The 25,954-nt window shown below is 46.5% G+C and overlaps 1 protein-coding gene across 1 annotated transcript in view; it reads left to right on the plus strand.

Annotated features, from left to right (window-relative positions):
* Nucleotides 1–19,575: 19,575 nt before the first annotated feature.
* The window catches only part of TSPAN3 (tetraspanin 3), a 58,695-nt gene continuing 52,316 nt past the window's right edge, over nucleotides 19,576–25,954 (plus strand). Inside the window, exon 1 of the mRNA XM_030187292.1 lies at nucleotides 19,576–19,936. Coding sequence (XP_030043152.1) covers nucleotides 19,874–19,936 — 63 coding nt within the window. The 5' untranslated portion in view covers nucleotides 19,576–19,873. The remainder of the gene's footprint in view (nucleotides 19,937–25,954) is intronic.

The raw sequence follows: 25,954 nt of genomic DNA on the forward strand, positions 1-25,954 counted from the left end.
ATGATACAGATGTTCAAATATTTGAAAGGTATTAATCTGCAAACGAACCTTTTCCGGAGATGGGAAGGTGGTAGAACTAGAGGACATGAAATGAGGTTGAAGGGGGGCACACTCAAGAAAAATGTCAGGAAGTATTTTTTCATGGAGAGAGTGGTGAATACTTGGAATGCCCTCCTGAGGGAGGTGGTGGAGATGAAAATGGTAATGCAATTCAAAAATACATGGGATAAACATAAAGGAATCCTGTTCAGAAGAAATGGATCCTCAAAAGCTTAGCAGAGATTTGGTGGCAGCACCGGTGGTTAGGAGGTGAGGCTAGTGGTTGGAAGGCAGGGCTAGGGCTGGGCAGACTTCTACGGTCTGTGCCCTAAAAATGGCAGATACAAATCAAGGACAGGTATACATATAAAGTAGCACATATTAGTTTATCTTGTTGGGCAGACTGGATGGACCGTACAGGTCTTTTTCTGCCATCACCTACTGTGTTACTACGTTACTATCCTGCTTATAATCGAACGAAAAAAACGCCCAAGAGTCGACCTAAATCGGGAGATGGACGTTAATCTCACAAAAACGAGTAAATCCATATAATCGAAAGCAATGTTTCAGTGCGTCCGTGTCGCTCGTACGTGGACGTAAAAATGTCCAAATAAGAGGCGTGTCGGGGGCGTGTTAGGGGCGGTGATACGACGTGGACGGGTACAACGTATAACGAATAGCGAAATGGCTCTGGTTGAGCGGGAAGATGGGCGTAATATGATGGACCCGAAATAAAAGCGACCAGAGCAAGGGGGAAATCGTCTTTAGACCCATTAGCGTTTGTGTGTAGTTGGAGAGTGGCGATATTGTTGGTGGAAGAGCTGAAGTGGTGGTTGCAGAGAGAAAGCCGAGCGTGTTGAGTACCTGTGACGGTCGTCTGTGTGCCCTGCCTCTTTTTGTGTCTTACCCTTTCACCGTTCCTTACTCCTACTCCTTTGCTCCATCGCCCCCTTCCCCTCCCCCTATCCCTCCCCATTCACTCTTCCCACGTGTATACTCTATTCCCTGACCTCCGTTTGTCTCTGTGTGCCTGTACTGTTTGGCGAGTGAGTGGCCAGAGGGCGTGGTGGCTGGAAGTGACAGATCTGTGTGTGTTGCTGTTTGTTTGACTACTAGTCCTAATACTTGCACTGGTGGTGGGGATATGGATGCACTTAATGCACTTGTGGCATGCATGCTACACGAAGAGGCCACCCACCGCAGGAGGTATTCACGGCCCCGAGTGTTTAGGCCCCGCACCACCTTCCTACAACTCACTGACCAGCAGTGTCTAACAAGGTTCAGGTTTGATAGGGCCACTATTCGTCAGCTGTGCGAGCAGCTGACACCCCTCCTTCAGCCCCAGACACGTAGGAATAACCCCATCCCTGCCCACCTCAAAATCACTTCCGCTCTCTCTGTCCTGGCCACTGGCAGTTTTCAATCCGTATTAGCTGCTAACACAGGCCTCACCCAGGCTTCTATTTCACACTGTCTCACCCAGTTCCTGGATGCCTTCATGACTCACACCTCACACTACATCACTTTCCCCACCCCCCCCAGGCCCTGCACAACAACATGGCCGCCTTCTATGCTGTTGCTAGATTCCCCTCGGTCATCGGTGTGATAGATTGCACACACGTAGCCCTCAGACCCCCCCGGGCACACGAAGCCACCTACAGAAATAGGAAGGCATTTCATTCTATGAACATGCAAGTTGTATGTGATGCCCAGGGGGAGATATTAGACGTGTGTGCCAGGTACCCCGGCTCCAGCCACGATGCCTACATCCTACAGCACTCGGGCATCTTCCGCAGGTTCGAGCGAGGGGAGTTCATTGGTGGATGGCTACTATGTAAGTGCAACATGCATGTACCACCCATACTAGACTTCCTCCACTGGCCAACCCTCCGCCCTGGCTTCCTCCACCACAACCCACTATCCAAATCCCCCCGCCCCCCCTGTACCTGCTCCAAGCGATACACACTCATCTATCTCATTCTGCTTTTCTGCAAAGGTGACCGAGGCTACCCGCAGAGGACATGGCTTATGACCCCCCTGATCCACCCACAACCAGGGCCAGAAGAAACCTACAACAGGAAACATCGCAGCACCCGGGGGATCATTGAGCGCACCTTTGGTTTATTGAAAAACCGCTTCCGCTGTCTGGACCGGTCTGGAGGAGAGCTGCTCTACAGTCCAGAAAAGGTGGCCAAGATCTTTGTGGCGTGCTGTATGTTACACAATTTGGCCCAGCGCAGAGGACAGCCTCTCCCAGAGGAGCCACAGCCACCACCAGAAGAGGCCCCAGATGAGCTGGAAGAGGAGCCCCCTCCACCCCCAGCCCACAGAGCAGAGCTCAATGCCTACCAGCTTGGCGTAAGAGCAAGACAAAGACTCATTGAAACAAGTTTTAGGTGAATGTAAGTGAACATTTATTTTGTACATACAGTGCATATGTGTTTGGTCAACCCCACCACCACCACCACCACCACCCCCCTCCCACACCCACCCCCTCCCACCAACCCTCACCCTACAGCATGTCCCATCATTTTCCCCTTCCCTTCCCCCGTCCCCTCCTACCCCTCCCACGCCCTTCCTTTGCAGCTGGTGCTGCATGGGAAGTCTCTTCTGAGCTGCTGCTCCCAGTGTCCTCCTCCCTATCCCCACGGCAGCCTGCGGCTTCGGCTGCACCGTGGAAATCGGGCCACCTTCTTGCTTCTAGTGGTCTGGCCACAGGACCCAGAATGGGAGCAGATTGCGCGGGTGCTGCAGGAGTGGGTGCGGAGGCTGAGGAGCGCAATGCCCACCTCTTAGCTGGTGGTTGCTGGTGGTCAGTGGAGGAAGATGTTGATGGCAGGGGCTGCTCCAGCAGCACGGGGGCTGGAGTAGGCGCGGTGCCCTGAGGGCGCAGGTGTTGGATGCTCTGCTCCAGCCGTCTCAGTTGCTGGAGCACCTCCTGGTGGCCTTCACGGTGCGCCTGGAGGAGTTCCTGGTGTGCTCGCTGCTGTGCCTCCAGTGCTTGGCGCTGCAGCTCCAGTTTCTGCTGGCGGTACTCCTCCAAGCGCACGTTGTGGCGGAGTAGCTCCGTGGCCAGCCGCAGGAGTTGCCTCCTTTGGCCAGATGGCCTCTGGCGGGGAGCTGGGCCCTCCTCCTCCTCAACAAAGTCCTCCGGTGCTGGAGGTGCGGCCTCTGCTGGTGCAGGTGGTGGTGGTGGTGGCAGAGGCTGGACAGCTGGTGCAGGTGGTGGTGGTTGTGGCAGAGGCTGGACAGCTGGTGCAGGTGGTGGTGGTGGTGGTGGTGGCAGAGGCTGGACAGCTGGTGGTGGTAGAGGCTGGACAGCTGGTGCAGGTGGTGGTGGACGCGGAGGATGCACAGCTGGTGCAGGTGGTGGTGGCTGGACTGCTGGTGCTGCAGGCTGTGGAGGTTGAGGCTGGACGGATGGTGTAGGGCGTTGGCCTTGCAGGCCACTAGGGCCAGCCTCCTCTGAGTCTTCACCTGTATAGCACAAGAGTGAGGAATAGTGTTGGTGCAAATAACCCACTTTTGTCTTTCAGCATTCATATACATTGGTATGTCCCCCAACCTGATGACCCAGCAAAGAGATGGTGAGGAGGAATGGAATTGACACGGGTACGAAAGAGAGAGGCCCGCAGGCAGCTGGGTAGAGGTGGTGGATGAGCAGCCAAGAGAAGGACACCACTCACAACGTTGTGCTCAAGCTGTTAGTTGTATAATTGTTAAATTGAACAACATTGCAGCATGTGTTGTGTTACTACTGACTTGCTAAACTGCATAGAACTGCTTTATGACCCCCATTACAGGCTCCTTCAGTTGAATGCATGTGGCCCACACTCAGTAGAGCACAGAGGTCACAGGAGGAACTAGGCACAGTTTGGTAATGGGAAAATAGGAGGGAGTAGTAGGGAAGGACGGCCCCCAGAGTTCTGCCACAGTAGTAACCTACACACACCCATAGGAGCCAACTGGAAAGTAGTATTGGGGGTGCTAAGCCCAGTGACCAACACTCCTCCCTGCACAGCTACATGATCTTTCCTCAATATTGGGGGTGCTCACACACACACACAGCACCCACCCTGTCTGCTTGCTCCTATAACACACATGACCACTACCACTACTCAAATAGAGCTTACAATTAATTCTATACATATGGGCACACAGGACAAGTAAGAGGAAACCCAATGACAACGGTAGGGATAGGGAGTAAGAGTAGACAGCTAGTGAGTAGGGGTTACCAGGTCACAACAGCATCATAAAGGTGGCCTGTTAATATACATAAAGACAGCCAGAGATACTCCCCCCCCCCCACCTATCTCCCTCCCTCCTCCTGCCCCCCACTCCTCACCTCCCTCCCCCTGACCCCAACTTCTATAACACAAGTGTACTGCAGCACAACAGATACCCCAACTGCATAATGAAACACCTACCTGAGTCCTCAGCCTGGCCCGAGGTGTCCATGGAGCCAATCCCGTGGATGCCCTCCTGGGGTAGGAGGGAGTACACCATCAGCTCCATGGGTGTAAGGTTGGCAGTGTCATTGCCTGGGGGATTGGCCCCTGCCTTCCTCCGAACATCCCTCCTCAGCTTCCGCCACTTCCTCTTGCAGTCCTCCACGTCTCTCCCAGCATGGAAGACAGCATTCAGGCTGTCCCGTACTGCCTCCCATTCCCGCTGCTTTACTGTTGCTGCCAGCCTCTGCCCTGTGGGAGCAAACAGACTCCGGTGCCGCTGTACAATTTCTTGCACCAGGAGCTCCACCTCTGCCTCGAGAAAATTACCCTTCCGGGTCGGCGGCATGCGTGGTGGCATTGTACCAATGGGGTTTTCGAAAATACGGAGTGGGCGTTTATATAGGCGCCAAGAACGCCCATTGAGACGGGGGAATAGGCGTTTCTGATTTGGGCGCTACTTTTTCAATTATACACATAATTCCTAAGCGTGCCCAGCTGAGATAGCGATTAGGAACACATGCTTTCGATTATGAGTAGATAAGTATGGGCGTCTCCACCTGCCTTCCCTTTCTTCATAGCCATTTTACCTGCCATTTCCTGCACTTAGACCTTGCCCGATGTTCGTAATAATCAGTTACAGGGTTTTACCCTCACTTATATGAAGGTATGTGTTTAGCAATGTATGCTTGGGTACACCTGTGTATTTAGGGGGGGGGGGGGAATTATTGTTGGCCCTCAGCCACCACGCCTTCCGTTTCCTGTCTTCCACATCCCCTGATGCTCCCTTTCTTTCTCCCATTCTCTCTGCCTAGTTGTAGCAGGCAGTGTGTGGGGGCCACGAATTTAGTACAGTCGGCCCAAATCAAACACCCCTCGGTGAGGGTCATTTCAATCAGGGAGATGTGCAGCTAATGTTCCAGAAGATAAAAGGCGCACTACACAGTCTTGAAACAGACGTTCATGGTAAGCTGTCATTTGTCTGCCACCTCTTCTCTTTGTGCTCATAGTCAAGGAGTGTGCATTCACTGTATGTACAGTGGGGGAAATAAGTATTTGATCCCTTGCTGATTTTGTAAGTGTGCCCACTGACAAAGACATGAGCAGCCCATAATTGAAGGGTAGGTTATTGGTAACAGTGAGAGATAGCACATCACAAATTAAATCCGGAAAATCACATTGTGGAAAGTATATGAATTTATTTGCATTCTGCAGAGGGAAATAAGTATTTGATCCCTCTGGCAAACAAGACCTAATACTTGGTGGCAAAACCCTTGTTGGCAAGCACAGCGGTCAGACGTCTTCTGTAGTTGATGATGAGGTTTGCACACATGTCAGGAGGAATTTTGGTCCACTCCTCTTTGCAGATCATCTCTAAATCATTAAGAGTTCTGGGCTGTCGCTTGGCAACTCGCAGCTTCAGCTCCCTCCATAAGTTTTCAATGGGATTAAGGTCTGGTGACTGGCTAGGCCACTCCATGACCCTAATGTGCTTCTTCCTGAGCCACTCCTTTGTTGCCTTGGCTGTATGTTTTGGGTCATTGTCGTGCTGGAAGACCCAGCCACGACCCATTTTTAAGGCCCTGGCGGAGGGAAGGAGGTTGTCACTCAGAATTGTACGGTACATGGCCCCATCCATTCTCCCATTGATGCGGTGAAGTAGTCCTGTGCCCTTAGCAGAGAAACACCCCCAAAACATAACATTTCCACCTCCATGCTTGACAGTGGGGACGGTGTTCTTTGGGTCATAGGCAGCATTTCTCTTCCTCCAAACACGGCGAGTTGAGTTCATGCCAAAGAGCTCAATTTTTGTCTCATCTGACCACAGCACCTTCTCCCAATCACTCTCGGCATCATCCAGGTGTTCACTGGCAAACTTCAGACGGGCCGTCACATGTGCCTTCCGGAGCAGGGGGACCTTGCGGGCACTGCAGGATTGCAATCCGTTATGTCGTAATGTGTTACCAATGGTTTTCGTGGTGACAGTGGTCCCAGCTGCCTTGAGATCATTGACAAGTTCCCCCCTTGTAGTTGTAGGCTGATTTCTAACCTTCCTCATGATCAAGGATACCCCACGAGGTGAGATTTTGCGTGGAGCCCCAGATCTTTGTCGATTGACAGTCATTTTGTACTTCTTCCATTTTCTTACTATGGCACCAACAGTTGTCTCCTTCTCGCCCAGCGTCTTACTGATGGTTTTGTAGCCCATTCCAGCCTTGTGCAGGTGTATGATCTTGTCCCTGACATCCTTAGACAGCTCCTTGCTCTTGGCCATTTTGTAGAGGTTAGAGTCTGACTGATTCACTGAGTCTGTGGACAGGTGTCTTTCATACAGGTGACCATTGCCGACAGCTGTCTGTCATGCAGGTAACGAGTTGATTTGGAGCATCTACCTGGTCTGTAGGGGCCAGATCTCTTACTGGTTGGTGGGGGATCAAATACTTATTTCCCTCTGCAGAATGCAAATAAATTCATATACTTTCCACAATGTGATTTTCCGGATTTAATTTGTGATGTGCTATCTCTCACTGTTACCAATAACCTACCCTTCAATTATGGGCTGCTCATGTCTTTGTCAGTGGGCACACTTACAAAATCAGCAAGGGATCAAATACTTATTTCCCCCACTGTATGTAGTCTGGAGTCAGATGTTAGGTAGCTCTCTTTTCACCAGGTTCCTGTGCACTGTACTGTGGGGTTGGCAGGTCCTCAGTGGTGTGGGCCAGCTGTTGGAGGTGCTGTATTGGTTCCCGGTAGCTTCCATCTTCCTTGTTTATGTGGTGTACCCCAGTCCCCATTTATGAAGTGGCCACCCATTCTCAAGGTCCATAGGCGGGGGAGGGGAGAATGATTAATGCAATGGATGTGTATAGCACATTATGGAACACCTTCCTAAATTGCTCCATAGGTAGTAGGGTAGGGAACATGCACATTACATTGTTTTTAATCGGTAGCCTGGACAAAATGATCGAGGTGGCTACAGGTAGTGCCACTGAGGCCTATGACGTGGTGGTGAGGGAGAGGGGTGTGTGTACAGGTACCAACCCAAAGTAACTGGTGGTGGCTAAAACCTGTTGGCTGCTGTGGCCTAGTGGTTAGCGCACGAGCCTTATAATCATAAGGTTGCTGGTTCAAATCCCACCTAAGGCAAGTCACTTCAGAGACAAAGTTTGACACAAACCCAGAATACTTGAATGTAACCCACCTTGATCGACTACTGGAGAAAGTATCATCACAGCTGCAAATAATGAGCACCATTTTTATTTGTGCCCTTCCCTAACACAAGTATTACATTGCAACTGTGATGAAGTAACCATCCATCTATTGGGTTTCCCATTGTTTCCCTTTTGCTCCTCAGCATTATATACCATAGCTGATGTATTCAATGTGAAAATATGAGCCAGCTGTTTGTAGGTCCTTCTTGGGCCCCCCCCCCCCCCCCCCCACCAATGTGGCTTGTGGGTACGGATATGTGTCCATCAGACAGCAAACACTGTGTATGTGGTACCTGGAGTTATGTGGAAGTGTGTACCTGGCAGATCACACCTGGTACACTATTAATCTCTTATTGATGGCACTCTGTATTGTGGGTCAGTATGGTGGAGGGGAGGGAGGAAGGGAGAGAGAGATGCTGGCTGGCCATTTTTATTCATGAACACAAATATCCATCCAGCCTCCCCGGCCCAACCCCCCTGCACATATGGCCATGCAGGTTGGAATGAACAGGTGGCGTTCTGTCTGGCCAACATTCTCAGACATACATCACCTTCTCATTCACACAGCACATTTAATGCTATGCATATTGCTGCCTCCTTCCTCTCAACTCAACAGCACCATTTGGTGATATGTAATGCACAAGGGAGACAAACACACACACACACCCTGATAGTTATATTATAACAGAAACATTTATTTCCCCCCCACCCCCACCCCTACAAAATAAGCCCCAACAATGCCCTCCTCCCCCCCACAACTCCCCACACACCCCAACAATTCCCTCCCCCACCCCCCACAGAACCCCCAACATTTCCCTCCCCCCACACACACAACCCCAACATTTCCCTCCCCCCACACACACAACCCCAACAGGCCCCCCCTATTTAAATTAAGGGCGGCCACGCCCTCTTAGTAAGGCCCTCTGTAGCAGGGCAATGAGCAGCCCCAGCAGTACCCTTAGTGGGCCCTGGAGCTGCTCATTGCCCTGCCGTAGGGCTGTCACCTCCTGCAGCAGCTGGTGCTGGCCAACTATAAGTTGCTGCTGGCCAACTATAAGTTGCTGCTGGCCATCTACCAGCTGCTGCAGGAGGCGCACCACAGTGGCAGGCCCAAAGGCTGGAGGTGGGCCAGGGGACACGGAAGAAGATGGCCCAGGGGATGGAGGTGGGCCAGGGGACACGGAAGCTGGCCCAGGGGATGGAGGTGGGCCAGGGGACACGGAAGCTGGCCCAGGGGATGGAGGTGGGCCAGGCGATGGCGCTGCAGGTGGGGAGGGGTCCTCATGAATGTCCTCCTCATCTATGATGAGGACTCCCTCCTCCGAGTCCTCCGAGTCCTCCTGGTGGGCCGCCTCCTGGCCTGGCTGCTGCTCCTCCTCCTCCTCCTCCTGGTGCCCCTTCTCCTGCTCCTCCTCCTCCTGCTCCTCCTGCTCCTCCTCCTCCTCCTGCTCCTCCTCCTCCTCCTCCTGGAGGTGGTGGCCCTCCTCATCTTGGCGGTCAGCTTCCTGCTGGTGGAGCCCTGTGTATGTAAAAGGAGTGTGATTGAGATCAGTGCATACACCATGGCTTGCATAGTGCAGTAGCTGGGTGGCGTGAGGCACGGGATGGGGCAGGGTGGGGTAAGGCGTAGCCTATGCCCATGGGGAATGAGCTGCATCAGATGACATGAAACAGAACCCTGGACCCTCCTCTGACACACACCACGCAGGACATGTTGCCATACCAAATTCATTGCTGACCAGCATGTTTGCATTGTGAGATGCAACGAGGGGTTGATGGGCAGTTGTTGTAGGAGTTATTGGGGGGGGGGGGGCAGTGGGAAGGGTGTTGAGCACAATTCTTTTATGTGATTTAGGCCATAACATGCAGTAAAAGTAGGGCCTCAGGCAGCTGTACCAGGACACAGTAATCAGCCACCACAATAAGGGGAATAGTAAAGTGTGGCATATCATCTCATTCATCTCGGGGGGATGGTCGGACGTTGCAAGCACGCTCATGGGAGAACCCCTGCAACCTGCATCCTTGATCTGGGACAGATATGGTATTACTAGGTGGCTATTAGGCACATGGGAAGTGATATTGTACAACACATTTGCTTTATTCATGAAATGTATGTAGTAATCTGTACAGGTGTCCTGTTTTTGAATACTTACGGCGAGCCCTGAGGTGCCTTCGCACCGCCCGGATGACGTCGGGCCTCTCCCGCCTCACCCTGCGGAACCGCCTCCGCAGGGACTCTAGGTCCCGGTGGACTCCAAAGCGTCTGTAAGATATAAGTTTGTAGAGCAGGGGTCAGGGGTGTTGGTCCTTTTTGTCCTCTGCACACATTCATTTGCTATTCACATACCAGAGAGAGAGGGTCTACAGTGTTGGGGGGGGGGGCACCTCCATTGGTAGTGAATCATAGGAGCCACCTTTTTACCATTTTGGGGGGTAGAACACCCAGTGGAGATGACCCCTCCCTCCATACATATTTGATATTGGGGGTGGGGTGGTGAAGCACCCACAGCAGCCACCGAGTTGGTTCCTATGCAGATGATGCCAGAGAGGTGGGCATGAGGCCAGACAGTACCGTTTGTATACATTATAATGTATGCTTGTTAAACTACTTTATATGTGTTATCATGACCATGTTATAAAGTATGGTATAGGTTTCATTGGTCTCATGCTTCCACTATTCGGAGGCGTTGTAACCCACTGGCTGCAAAGAGGGGTTGGAAAATGTGGCCTTCACATAACTAACGAAATTTTCACATAACACTAATAGCATAGTCACGATACTAACCTAACGAAATACATTCTTGTAGGGATGTGGGAATGGTGGTCGTTTCAATAACATACAAATTATTAGTGATTGTGCATATTCCTATATTACTCATGATCCTTGCATGGACACTCCAGTTACTGCTGGTAACATTGATGACGGAGCTGTTATATGTGTAGGTACAGGAGGGGAGGGGGGTTGGGCCATAACCTTACCTTTCTAGCCTTTCCCGGATACGGGACCAGGCTCGCATGGCCTGCAGCCTGGGGGGCAGGTGGTGGTGTTGGATGAAAAGGCGATGCCGGTGCCTTAGGCAGAGCCGGACAAGCAGCAGGCTCTCCTCTTCTCCAAAATTTGGCTCCCTGCGTTGTGCCATTTTTCCACGTGTTGGAAAAGAAGTGCCTTATATAGACGACCTTGCGTGAGGGACGTCGTTTCATGCACAGCTCCATATATGGATGACCATTCCATATATGACCCCTATCAGCACGTGGACGCCCTCGTAAGCATAGACGTCTTTGACGTGCACATGCCTGCAGGAGTGTGAAACGTGCCTTATATAGATGAGTATGACGCACCCCACCCGACCCTTTTCACATATACACAATATGCATTTACTGCATGTTCAGTAGGTGTACAGTGCATGCAGATCCGGACATTCAGATGGGCACATATGATGAAAGTATGGGTGGAGCAGCATGATATGTCTGTAGTTGACACATATATGCGTTCCTCATATATTTCCGTACCCGGATGGCCTGAACAACATGTACTGTACTTGCGATACACCTTTGTACATTATTTTACACACCACGTGATTTGGTCATTTGCACCTGCAATAATCGACCATCTTAGGGCGCCCAATTTAGTCACGCTCATGCGCTCGTCATTTGATTGTTTTCTTACAGGGATAATCGATTATCGAAAAACGCCCACACTATTTTTCCATTATACAGGTCTATTTTTGGACGTTTTCGTAAGAACGTCCTAATTTGTACTTGGACGATCTTTCCATTATGCCCCTCTATGAGTATGGCTGGGTATTCAGTGATTCTATTTTACCTGATAAGATGACTGAAAATCTTTTTAGAGTTAAGAGGATCAAAGTGATTAATATCAGCATTCATTTTCTACAATCCACCTCTCATGGACATAAAAAGAAATCCAACTGGATGACATGCTGGTCATGGATGCCACTTTATTTATTTATTTGTTACATTTGTACCCCACATTTTCCCACCTATTTGCAGGCTCAATGTGGCTTACATAGTACCGTAGAGGCATTTGCCAATTCGGTTGATAACAAATACAAGGTTATATTGTGGTCAAATGAGGTAGGTGTGAATTAGGGTCGAAGGGAATGAAGATTGTAAATAGTCCATTACGATCACTGGTTGTGCTGTGTTGCTGGGTGTGGGGATTTACGTCGGATCAATGGGATAGGCCTTTTTGAAGAGGTTGGTTTTTAGTGATTTCCTGAAGTGTAGGTGGTCATGGATTGTTTTCACTGCTTTTGGGAGTCCATTCCATAGTTGTGCGCTTATGTAGGAGAAGCTGGATGCGTAAGTTGTTTTGTATTTAAGTCCTTTGCAATTTGGGTAATGTAGGTTTAGGTGTGATTGTGATGATCCGATTCTGTTTCTGTTTATTAATGTATTCACATCATTTGATATACTGCTTGGGGCTAATCACAACAGTTTACAATATGTTGGTTTGAAAAAGACCACAAAGTCGCCAGCCATGTAAAATAGCGAGTGTCAGTAAATAACAGACTAGTTAAAATTGACAATAAAGATACACCGAATCACAGGTTACAATATATAGATATAAATCTAGGAAACATTATAATTGGGTCATACAATTAAAACAATAGGGTTGGAGTTATTCGGAACTACCGATCTCTTCTATTTCTCCAAAGGCTTTCCAGAAGAAAAAAAGTGTTAAGATTTTATTTATTTATTTTTATTTATTTGTTGCATTTGTATCCCACCTTATCCCACCTCTTTGCAGGCTCAAAGTGGCTTACAATACATCGTGAGTAGTGGAAGAATGTTAGTAATATAGACATTTGGTATTGCATGATCTTGGTAAGCATGATGATAGAAACAGAGTAATAGTATAGAAGCAGATATTAATAAACAATTCTGAAATTAAATAGGCGAGTTGTGCATATTCACATAGGTTGATCTTTTTGATATGCTCTATCAAAGAGATGGGTCTTCAGTAATATGCGGAAGTTCGTTCTTTCTTGGGTCGATTTCAAGCTACGCGGCAGTGCATTCCATAACTGTGTGCTCAGGTAGGTGAAGTTTGATGCATGTATTAGTTTGTATTTCATTCCTTTGCAACTAGGGCAGATCAAGGAATGTGCGGGATGATCTTTTGGCATTCCTAGGTGGTAGGTCTATTAGGTCTGACATGTAAGCTGGTGCGTCTTCATGGATAATTTTATGAACTAGTGAACATATCTTGAACGTGATGCGTTCCTCATTTCAAAAACTCCAGTTGATTTTCCAATCTTAAATAATGAGGGAGGGTATTCCATAGAGCTGGTGTTAAGAAGCAGAAAGCAGAATTCTCTGGTAATATCTAGGCATACTCTGGGCAACGCAAGAATAGCAAGTCTATTTTGATTTTGGACCTGAGGGCCTGTGGTGGATGTGGTGGATGTTTAGTAGAACACCTTATGTGTGAGAAGTAATAATTTATGTTTTATACGATGTGCACAGGGCAGCCAGTGAGCTTCTTTCAAGAGTTCATTAGCATGGAATCCCAGTAAAAGAGAAGTTCCATCCACCATGCTAAATGAAAACAACTGATTGTTCTCTATTGCCATCTGGGCAATTATTTTTTTTAATTGATCTCCTTGTAACGAGCATGATAATACAAAAAATAATTCTCCCTGTGGTAATTTTCTCATGTTATGTTGGTGCTGTGCTCCCTTCAAAACGTTTCTGCATCAGGGGGAGGGAGGGGGAATAGCTAATGTCCTACTTACCATTGATTTAAATATGCTGTGTACTGATGGTCACTGTCCTGCCTATTTTCGAAGGAGAAGGGCGGCCATCTTCCGACACAAATTGGGAGATGGCTGGCCTTCTCCTAAGGCCAGCCAAATCGGTATAATCGAAAGCCGATTTTGGCTGGCTTCAACTGCTTTCCGTTGCAGGGCTGGCCAAAGTTCAAGGGGGCATGTTAGCAGTGTACCGAAGGCGGGACAGGGGCGTGCTTAAGAAATGTCTGGCCTCGGCCGATAATGGAAAAAAGAAGGCCGGCCCTGACGAGCATTTGGCCGACTTTACTTAGTCCCTTTTTGTTCACGACCAAGCCTTGAAAAGGTGCCTGAACTGACCAGATGACCACTGGAGGGAATTGGGGATCACCTCCCCTTACTCCCCCAGTGGTCACCAACCCCCTCCCACCCAAAAAAAATATATAAATTTTTTTTTTTTGCCAGCCTCTATGCCAGCCTCAAATGTCATACCCAGCTCCATCACAGCAGTATGCAGGTCCCTGGAGCAGTTTTTAGTGTGTACTGCCCACCCCCCGTACCTGTTACACTTGTGGTGGTAAATGGGATCCCTCCAAAACCCACCTGAAACCCACTGTACCCACATCTAGGTGCCCCCCGTTACCCTTTAAGGGCTATGGTAGTGGTGTACAGTTGTGGGGAGTGGGTTTTGGGGGGGGTTTGTGGGGGCTCAGCACACAAGGTAAGGGAGCTATGCACCTGGGAGCAATTTGTGAAGTCCACTGTAGTGCCCCCTAGGGTGTCGGGTTGGTGTCCTGGCATGTGAGGGGGACCAGTGCATTACAAATGCTGGCTCCTCCCACGATCAAATGGCTTGGATTTGGCCGGCATTGAGATGGCCGTCATTAGTTTCTATTATCGGCGAAAACCAATGGCGGCCATCTCTAAGGGCGGCCCAAATGTTGAGATTTGGCCGGCCCCAACCGTATTATCGAAACGAAAGATGGCCGGCCATCTTGTTTCGATAAAGGTCGGGTACGCCGCTTTACGGGGCCGTCATTAGAGATGGCTGCCCTTATAGGTGGGCGCTCCCATTTGATTATGCCCCTCCACGTGAGCTAACTCTTGCGCCTGGCTCATTCCTACATTGTAGTCCTGCTTACACCTCATGGTAAACGCATGCTGCTACCCATGGTAGTTTTCTGAATCACCCCCCCCCCCCTCACCACCACCACCACCACCAAGTGCATAGCTTCCATGAAGTTTTCACAAGGGTGGCAGAGGCTGTTCTGCCACATAGATGGTACAATTACCCTATGGTTCTTCAACCATGGAGTAAAACAAGAGAAAAACAAGGAACACAGGAATCATGTATGTGACTCTAAGTATGCAAATAAAACTCACCAGGTAACAAGATAAAATTCCCAGTTAGCACAAATACAGAAAACTTCTCTTCCTGACCCAGTGTAAGCATTTTTATTGGAAACGGATGCATTTGGCACTGCAGCAAGAGTCATTATATCACAACATAGAGGACCATAGAAACTACTCCATCTGTGTAGATTCTATTCCAGAAAATAATCTCTGGCTGAAGGTAGATATATACTATCTGAGAGAATTATAAACAATCAAAATAGCATTTGAGCTTTGGGGGAGCCTGACAGAGTATCACCTCCACAATGCACTAACTCATCTGCTGAACCCTTTTGCTCTGCTGAGAAGATTGCATCTCATAGTCTGCCATGTCTTTCATACATTCTCCCAAAGCTGTATGGGGAGGCACTTCCTCCTTTACTCAGAAAGCCAAGCTCACTTGTTTGACCAGCAGAAGTGCTATTTGTACATACCATCTCTTATATTCAAGGATCTCTAATTGTTGAAATGAGGTCTCATCCCCAAGTAGTAGAATAGCTCCACTCAACTGTCCAACTGTGTTTCTTATTGTGATGCTCGTTGATGACTAATAAAGATATATATATTTTAAAGCAGCATTTGAAGAATGGTGACATCTCCTGGGAGGGGCACAGCTGCTAGTCCAAGTCTTCACAAGTCATAAAGGTCTAGAATACTTAAAAAAAAAGCACATCCCAACCCTACACAAGTCTGATGATTCTTGTTTCTCTCCCACTTTGATTTCATCTTTTTGACTGAGTCCACGGAATAATAAAGCTGAGGTCATGTTCAAGAATTAATTGACTACAGCATTTACCCTGACTTTAGTCTTCCATCATGGTAATTTTGCACTCAGTTGTGCCTATCTGCAAGCTGTTTATATTTTCACTGCAGAGTATCTTGCACAGCTTCAAAATTAGAAATTTGTGGGTCAATATTCAAAGCAATTTAAACGTCCAGGAGATGCTCCTGGTTGGTTAAATCACTTGTGTGGATATCAGCACTAACCACTAAAGATGTAGCCAGCTATTTTGTGGGTGGTCCAGGGGTGGAGTTGGCACTTATGAGGTTAAGTGCTTATATTCAGCACTTAACTGCTTAAGGGGATCTTTTTCTAAAGATTAGTGCATGTTATCTGCAGAAGGTCCCATAAGAATAAAATAGGTCCTGTTGCAGATAACATGCACTAATCTTTAGTAAAAGACCCCCCTAAGTTGGGGGCAGGAACAAGATGGCATCAAGGACAGATGCCTGAAAGGCGCACTTTGGTTCCTGGGCCAAGGGGCAGCGCTGCTGCACCTGGTGATTCTCGATAGGGAAGCGGAAAGGAGTTACCCACGTTCAGAAGCCTCCACCTGTGGGAGCTCAGAAGTGCTCAATGTAGCCCATTTTACCTGCTTTACTCTCCTCTTTCGTTGGAGCAGCTGTCCCTTCTTCAGAGGGTGAGCCTGATGCTGCAATGAACCTCAATGCCAACCAGGTCTCGAGCCCGGAACAGTGGCTGGCTCCATATGTCCCAGAAATTCTAAAGCTTGGAGGGCAGGTGCTATGCTATGCGGTCTGGAGCAGGGCGCCACCTTAGCGAGTGGAGGTGTGGTTGGTTTGGACTGTTGGAGCACAAGTTCCAGTTGCAATGGGGGCTGTAGCCCAGGCTTCAGTGGTACCATCTTCCGGAGTACAGACCTTTTTGTTTGGGGAGTTACAAAAACCAGTCATTGTGGATATGGAAGCCTTATGGGTTGCAATCAAGACTATGGACAATTCACTTAAGACCTTATTCCTTGGAATGAGGACAGATATTGAAGCTGTGCAAACCAGGGTTCAAGTGCATGAAGAGTTGGTACAAAAGCAGGTAGAGTGGCCTAATGGTTAGTGTAGCAGGTTGCAGAGCAGTGGAACTGGGTTTGATTCTCACTGCTGCCTAATGGTCAGCAGTGGGTTGAGAAGATCCTGGGGAACCAGGTTCAATTTCCTCTGCAGCTCCATGTGACCCTGGGCAAGTCACTTATCCCCCTGTTACCCCAGGTACAACAGTAATACAATGTACTACCTAAACTGTGAGCCCAATAGGAACAGGCCCATGAAGCTGTAAACTGCTTAGGTCTAAGTGGTATATAAATACTCAAATGAAATGAAAAGCATGAAGAACTTTTCAGTTTCCAGGACCAGAAATTAAAAGAAGTGTGATCTTTGGAACTTTCTTTGATAAAGGAATGGGAAGTGTTACAGCATAAGACAGAAAAACAATTTAAGGTTTTTGAACTTCCCACGATCTCCAGTTATTGCTCTGGTGGAGACAGTCCATAAGTACTTTAGAGAGATATTTTGTGTTCCAGCTGAAAATATACCACTCATTGTAAGAGTCCAGTATTTTGCTCTAGGAGGAACTGTGGGGCTTCTACACCAACAGGAGAGGCTGGGGTATCTCCTGATTCCTTGAAATTGTCAGTGTTCTGGAAAGTTCTTTTGAGGTTGTCACCGGAAGATCAACACTCTTAGTGACCTTTGCCTTGGAGTATGATAGGAATTACATTTTGTGTCTTTACTTCTGCCACCTACATGAGCATTTTTTTTGGATTTGTGATTTGTATATTTTCTGATTTGTCTCAGATAATGCAAAGGCTCAGGAAAGATTTCTTGGCCTTTTGGCCATGAATTCTGGATCTGGGCACTACCCTTATAATTAAATTTCCTGCTAAATGTTGTTTAACTTTTCATGGTAAAAATGATCTATTTTTGATCTAAAACAATTGAAAGAACTTCTGAGGGCTAGAGAATTGGAAGGGATGGGGGCTGGATCCCATAATTAGCATGTACTGGCAGTAGGGATGTGTTAGGGAATCAACAAGACAGAGGGATAAAGCTATCTTCCTTTTTTTTTAATTTCCTGAAGGCCCTGCACCAATATTGTGGACTAAGGTCTTCTTTTACTAAGCCACACTGGTGATTCCCCCAGTGTGGCAAATGAGAGGAAGCCCATTCAATTCCTATTTAGGGCTTCTTTGACTAAACTGTGCTAGCTATTCCTGCACAGTAAATGAGAGGAAGCCCATTCAATTCCTATGGGCTTCCTCTCATTTACTGTGCAGGAATAGCTAGCACAGTTTAGTCAAAGAAGCCCTAAATGATTAACGCAGTAGTCCTGGAGGCACCCCAGCCAGTCAGGTTTTCAGGATACCCACAATAAATATTCATGAGAGATATTTGCATGCACTACCTCCCACTGCATGCAAATCTATCTCATGAATTGTGGATATACTGAAAACCTGACTGGCTGGGGTGCCTCCAGGACCAGATTTAGGAACCACTGGATTATAATGTTAATTTCCTAATTGTTGCTTTATCTTATATTGCCTTTTTCTGTATTCAAGTTGTTTGCTTGAAATGTATGTGATAAACATTCGTAAATTTAAAAAAATAAAAAAGACCCCCTAACTTAAGCAGTCAAATTGGACAGCATAAAACTCAGACCTGTCTTTATCCGGTTTCACTTATGTGGTTAAGTGCTGAATATCACACTTAACTACGTAAGAGATAGCTGGCCACACAAACCTGGATATTGAATGCCAGTGCCCGGACATGGCTCAGCATTAAATATCAGGGCACAAAGCTGGCAGCAGCTAAAAAAAAAAAAGCACTCACCGCCGCTGGCCAAATATTTACCCCTTTATTTATACAGTTTAAAATAACCAGTGTATCTACTCTTTAAATCCTTTTTATATTTCGTATCCAGCATCATCATGCAGTCAACCTGTACAACCTACAGTAATTCCCTATTTTTTATCAGATTTTGTATCTTGCATCCAAGAAGTACAATGGCCTTTTGTGGTTCAGAAAACGAATCACAGCTTAATTTAAACCCAGTTCCAACAGTGCTGTCTTTTTAATTACTAGATATCACTGTAGGAGCAGCTCTTGGTTTTATGTTCTGTGCCTACTACAAACCCTGAGAAAAGATGAATGACATCGCAGGTATCTTGAATAAACCACTTTTATTGAATGATTACATCCACACAAGTAATGAACTTGACAACAATACAGCCATACTAAAATGCCAAACTGGGGCTGTGGAGTGGAGATGAGCTGGGTGAGACAGGAAGTAAGAGGTCAAGGGCAAGGGATAACTGAGGGAGAAAAGGAATAAGGGACCATGATATGAATTGAGGCAACAGGAGGTAGGGCTGTTTGGGGGAAGAGTAAAACCGAGAGAAAATTTTGCAGCAAAACCCTAATCATGATGTAATTGTAAGCCACATTGAGACTGCAAAGAGGTGGGAAAATGTGGGATACAAATGCAATAAATAAATAAAATAAATTTTCCATCTCTTGAATAAGCTGTTTTCTATCTTTTAGAGAAAAAGTGTTACTCAAAGGCAGCTGTCATTTATTTGTTCTTATATCCCACATTATCCAAAAATTAACGTCAGTTCAATGTGGCTTACAATAAATAAATAAATACATACAATACAATACAATACATTGAATTTTGCAACAAAACAAAACAACAACCCAATTACTTGTTTTGCACAGGAATTCCCCAATTTTATTCACACAAGGCAGCAAAACAAGGTAGTACCTGCGCCCAATGAAAAATAAGCATTGAGAAAAGTCACAATTTCACAAACGCCACTTCAGCTTAACTATCCCATAGTGCCTTCCTGGGGACCTACAGCATTTCCTTTCCGCCAGTACCAAGAGGCTGCGTCTTTCGTTAGTCACGTGAGACTGTCCTGTGGTTGGAAATGGAATCAGGGAGGTGGATTTAGGGCACCTCAGCATGTGAGGAGGGCGATCTGTTTTCAGATTACGTCACTCTCGCGCGAGCCGAGGGGAGGCTGTACAGCTGGTCGTCGCGCTGGAGCGTGAGATCTACTGAAGTTGTTGTGTCAGCTGTAGTGCTCAGGGATTAAAACGCGGCCATTGTGACGTTGGCGTTAAGGGGCTGCCTGAGGCTATTGTGAGTCGGGACGTTAAAGGAAGAGTGGGAGATCATCACCGTCACTTGGAGACCGTACGCGCTGCCGCTCTAGTTCTGCAGTGAGGGATGGGGCAATGCGGAATCACCTCCTCCAAAACTGTCCTTGTGTTTCTCAACCTCATTTTCTGGGTGAGTCGGGGGGGGGGGGGGGGGGGGAGGACGGTGAAAAGAAAGCCTGGGTAACGGTGGGGGGGAGGGCGGTGTACGAAGAAGGACGAGAGAGAGGCCTAGAGACGGGTGGGGGGAGGAGAGAGCGCCAAGCTGTTGGAGTGGGGGGAGGGGTAGTGGTTGGGGGAGGATGGAAAGCTTAGTTGGGAAGGTTTTGTGAACAGATCCCGGGCAAGAAGGTCGCTGTGTGAAGAGCCTGGGAGAGTTCGAGGTCCTGGTTTAAAAATGTGAGATTGGGGCTTCAGTTATAGCAGCTCCGGGTGTCGGCTATGCTTACTATAATAACATTAGAAAATATGCATTGCTAGACAAGGTGCTGAATGCATGAAACAGCTTCATAGCTGTGGGGTGGTGAAGGCAAAAAATAAATTCTTAAGAAGTATTTAATGTGGTGGTGTCCTGGGCGGAACAGCCGCAGTAGTCTGTCACCTTTTAGCTCCTTGTACGTAGTTCCTCAGTGGAACATTATGCTTTTGTTGTTTTCTATTTGGCGTTCTCCGTTTTTATATATTACTTTATAGATTATTGGTGTTTTTAAATACTAAAACAGCGTATTGTTGTATAAGGTATACTGCACATATAATTGTGGAAGGTGAGCTTATAGAATTGCTGATTGAAACTGTATATATATATATATATATATATATAAGTAGGGATCTTACTATGAGCTCATTAATCACCAAGCAACCAAAATATGCTGAGCATGGTTTATATTTATTTAGATTTTGCTCCTTTTTCAGTAGTAGCTCAAGGTGTGAGTTACATTCAGGTACTCTGGATATTTCTCTGTCCCAGGAGGGCTCACAATCTAAGTTTGTACCTGAGGCAATGGAGGGTTAAGTGACTTACCCAAGATCACAAGGAGCAGCAGTGGGGATTTGAACCGGCCACCTCTGGATTGCAAGACCGGTGCTCTAACCACTATAAAACGTTCTAACCTTGTGAATGTTACTCATGGGGAAACTGCAAAAAAAAAAAAAAAATTGAAGACTTGCATGAATAATATTTAGATATTTTGCATAAGTCACTTGTAACTTTCTTGTGTACCATCCCATCACCTGACTTCTCCTCCTCTTGCTTGAAATCCCTCACTCCCTTCTTTTCTCTATTCAGGACCTCTCCCCTTATAGCTCCTGCTGAAGTCACAGTTCTTTCTCCTCACTCCCCCCCTCCCCAATTCTTTATCCCTTTTGACTACCAGGAAGATGTTTTTTTTTCTCCCAACAGTTGACTTCTCCCACACGTTTTCTCCTACCTTGCCTTCTTTTTCCCTGCCCCATAGACACATACCCACTTCATCTTTTCTTTCTGTCCTCACCCTTGTGTACACTGTCAGGCTTTCAGCACACCTGCCTGCCTAGTCTGTCTTCCCTCCCTGCTTCATCTAGCAAGAGGAGGAGATGGTGAATGGATGCACATCAAGCCACATCCAGTTCTGTTCACTGTAATATTTGTATTGTGCCAACAAGTTCTTGCTGGAGTTTATAAGATGCAACTTATCCAGGTGCACTTGGAAATTTTTTTGACACCCAAAACGATGGGAAATATGTCTGTGTCTTTCTGCCACGTTTTCTTGGTCTTGTATTGCATTTTCTGGTACTTGAGGATCTTCTCTTTCTATCTTTCTCACCCCCCCCCCCCCATTCACCAAGGTTGTATGGAGACCCATGTGCTTCAGATAAGAGGAGGAGTATATGACCCAGTGTGCACCATATGCAGCCACAAACCACAGGGAGAGAGGCTGTGCCATATGAACTTGATCTTACCACAACATCACCCTGTGTTTGTTCACACTGGAGCCTGCAAAGGCCTCTCCGGTACTATGTAAGCCACATTGAGCCTACAAATAGGTGGGAAAATGTGGGATACAAATGTAACAAATAAATACAGGCCAGCTGCCAGTGTTTTCACAGAATTCTGCATAGCAAATGCATAATTCTGCAACACCAAATTTGTGCAGAATTCTTCCAAACGTAGTATATATATTTTGACCTGGAGGAACATTTTTGGAGAGAGAACTAAGCATTGTGTTGGCTTGGAAAGAATAAAAGGAAACAAAGGGCCCTGTTCACTGTAATACTAGAGACACCCAGAGTATGAAAAGACACCATTAGATGTCTCTGCCAACAGATGTCTAAGATGGGATTTTACAGTTTAACTGTAGGGTGCCATTGTCCCCTGGTAACATATATTGCTATAGTTTTCAGCCACTAGTTGGTAGTATGCAGAGCAACCATTAAGAAAATACACTACTATTCCATTGTAGAATTTAAAACAAAGAAAATGAAATATTCATTAGAATGAGAGGGGGTAGGGACACATCTCATGAACTGAGAACAGCCACGCTACTTGTTAATCAAAGCCCTATAAACACTGAGTTGATTTTTCTTTGTATCCTAAAAAAATAAGTCCTATATAATAAACTAGTAAAAAAGGCCCGTTTCTGACAGAAATGAAACAGGGCGCTAGCAAGGTTTTCCTCGGAGTGTGTATGTTTGAGAGAGTGTATGTGAGAGTGACTGTGTGTGAGACAGAGAGTGAATATGCAAATGTGTGTGTGTGAGAATGAGTGTGTGCAAGTACGTATGTGAGAGACAGTGTGAGAGAGAGTGTGTGTTTCACACAGATACAGTGTGTGCGAGAGAGAGTGTGTGTGAGACACAGCCTCTCTGTGAGACTGAGTGTATGAGACCAAAAGAGTGTGAGTGACTGTGTGACACACAGAGTGAATGTGATAGTGTGAGACAGCGTGTGAGAGTGAGAGAAAGACATTGACTGTGAGAGAGAGTGTGTGTGTGACAGATACCCCCCCCCCCCCTATGGTGTCAGGCCCCCCCCTCTCTCTCTGGTGTCTGAGCAGCGTTACTGTGCAGGACGCTGTGCTTCAAGGAACTGACCAATCCTATTTAATAGAATGCACCTCCAACATTCTGAAGCCAAGAAACCTTGTGTGGTTGGTCACTTCTGATTGTGACGAACCCGGAAGTACGTGATGTCAATTCAGGAGATGGATACAGAGAGCAGGAATGCCTCAGCCATGCAGTCAGCTTCAGAATGTTGGAGATGCGTTTTATTATATAGGATAATACATTGTGAATTTAGATGTGTATATGTGTGCGTTTTCCTAACTAAACACCTAAGAATTCCAGTGGTTGATTTTCAGTGCTGTTAAATGTGTATATTTTTGGTACTGTTTCGCAGTAGTTCTATTTTTGGGTTTCAGTTTACTGTTTTTTTTTTTTTTAAAGTTTACCTCATTTACTGTATTTATGTTTGTTCTTGGTTATTTTACTATTATGCTGTTAACAAAATTGTAAGTTTTATGTTAAACTGTGCTTGCTGTACACCGCCTTGGGCGAATCTCTTCATAAAAGCAGTTAATAAATCCCAATAAAGAAATAAGAATAGAAGCTGTAGTTCTCAGTAATGCAGAACCAGTGCAATGGTATTGAGCACCTTAAGTGAATGCTCAGCCTTACCTGTGTCAGAACAAGTCTGTAAAATGCATATTTGGACATCATAAATATCAAATTCATACACAAAAGCAAGTTCCTAGGTAAGAGCTTCTTTTACAAATCCGCTCTAGCGATTTCCTTGTGGGAAATGAGAGCAAGTCTTAGAGTGGAGGAGTGGCCTAGTGGTTAGGGTGGTGGACTTTGGTCCTGGAGAACTGTGGAACTGAGTTCAATTCCCACTTCAGGCACAGGCAGCTCCTTGTGACTCTGGGCAAGTCACTTAACCCTCCATTGCCCCATGTAAGCCGCATTGAGCCTGCCATGAGTGGGAAAGTGCGGGGTACAAATGTAAAAAAAAAAAAAAGTCCATAGGAATTGAATGGAATTATTGCTAGGTGGTTTAAAAGAACCCCTAAGTGAGATATTCAGGTGCCCACCCTCCCAGCAGGCAAAAGTATGCAGTAGGGTTTTTTGTTTGTTTGTTTTGCCCCCACCCCCCCCCCCCCCCCCCCCCCCGTTTGTGTGGGTCTTAGAATCTGTTTTACTTGGACTGCAGTTTTGAATTCTATGTTTAGAAATCAGGATGTGAAAAACTAGAGGTCTGAAGACTTCTACAAGGTACTATATTTGGTGTTCTATTTAAGTAGTGTGGGGAGGGGGGAGTGTAGGAGCACTTCAAGGAGATGCTACCAGTTAGTGAATGAACAGCAAAATCTTCAAAAACACACAGACAAAAATTGTTTTCAAAGCACATGTGAGTGAAGCATTAAATACTTTTCAAATTCCAGATATTACCTTCCCTTTTCCTTCTTCTCTCTTAAGGGGTGTATATTCTGATGAACTTTTTTTTTTTTCATGTTTTGGCACTATCATTCTCCAAACTGTCATTAATCCAAAGTCTTGGACCATTATATAAAGAGTAGTTGTATTAATTGAACTCATCAGTCTGAGCCAGTTTTAAGGCTGTTAATTCAGATGACATGTAAACTTGTCGGAGAACCACTTTTAGACCACAGACTGGGATGTTCGCTCATTTCTAGAAAAGCAGCAGTAACATAAGCTACATATTTCTGTAACTATGTGATAAATCTCACCCCTCACCCTTGTCCACCATTTCCCCTCCCCCCTTTTTTTTGTGGGGGTTAGGGAGGTATCTCAGCTTATATTCATGTTTTACCGTATTCAGAAATGCATGTGATTTCCCCCACCCCCCTGTTATGAGAGTTTTATGCAGGTGAATATTTGGCTTAAGAATGATTCATATTGGGGGCAAGCTTTGCCTGTCCCAGCAATGGGAGTGATGTTGGAGTCTAGGTTATTCTGTAACAAGCATCAGCAGTTTTGCAAGGTAATGTGTTATCATTTAAGGCTGGTTTGACATCTGCACTCCTATTTGTCAGTCAGATTTGCTTACAGTGGTCCATAAGTAGGCTGGGCTACTGTAATGCAATATACACAAGTATCCCTCAGAAGGTATTGAATAGCTTTTAGCTAGTACAAAACACTGGGCCCTGTTTACTAAGTAGAGCTGTATGCGTTCTAACTTATTAGTGTGCACTAAAGACACCCATAGGAATATATGGGTGTCTCTAACAGCGTGGCTTAGTAAATGGGGCCCACTGTGGCTTGGTTGGTTGGGCTTGAATCCTTGGCCATTGGTATGCCCCCTATTCTACAAACTCCAATGGTTACTGGTGGCATTTCACATTTTAAGGCTACCTGTGGCTTGGCACTAGCTTATTCAGTGCATATACTGTCCTGCACAACCATTGAATTCTGTGCATGGTCAGCAGCATTTCTGAAAATTCCTAGAATTGTCTGCTAGGCTGGAATCAGCTAGACATAAGGTGTGGTGTTTGTGGACTCGCGTTCTGGAATGCCTTAACTAATTCAATGAGGAAGTTTTTCTGATGTTCAATTTCAAAAGAAGGTTAAGGCATGACCTTTTGCAGCTGCACTTTAATAATGCATCGGATTGTGTTGATTTTGAAGGAGTAGTGTCTTGTAATATGTTGCCTTTTCTATTTTGTGCATGGTTTTATATTATACTTGATTAAGTGCATATAATAATTCATTGTACAAGTGAACACCATTACCATAGCACTTATGGCTGAAGGGGGGCACCTAGATGTGGGTACAGTGGGTTTTGGGGGCGGTTTGGAGCGCTTCCATTTACCAGCACAAGTGTAACAGGTAGGGGGGGATGGGCCTGGGTCCACCTGGCTGAAGTCCACTGCACCCACTAACAACTGCTCCAGGGATCTGCATACTGCTGTGATGGAGCTGGGTATGATATTTGAGGCTGGCATACAGGCTGGAAAAAAAAGTTTTTAAAGTTATTTTTTTTTTGGTGGGAGGGGTTAGTGACCACTGGGGGAGTCAGGGGAGGTAATCCCCGATTCCCTCCGGTGGTCATCTGGGCAGTTGGGGCACTTTTTGGGGACTTGTTCATGAAAAAAAAGGGTAAAAAAAAAGTGACCCAAATTCTCGCTTCTGGCGCCCTTCTTTTTTCCATTATCGGCCG

The sequence above is a fragment of the Microcaecilia unicolor genome, chromosome 1 (genome assembly GCF_901765095.1).
Source record: "Microcaecilia unicolor chromosome 1, aMicUni1.1, whole genome shotgun sequence".
NCBI classification, from domain to species: domain Eukaryota; kingdom Metazoa; phylum Chordata; class Amphibia; order Gymnophiona; family Siphonopidae; genus Microcaecilia; species Microcaecilia unicolor.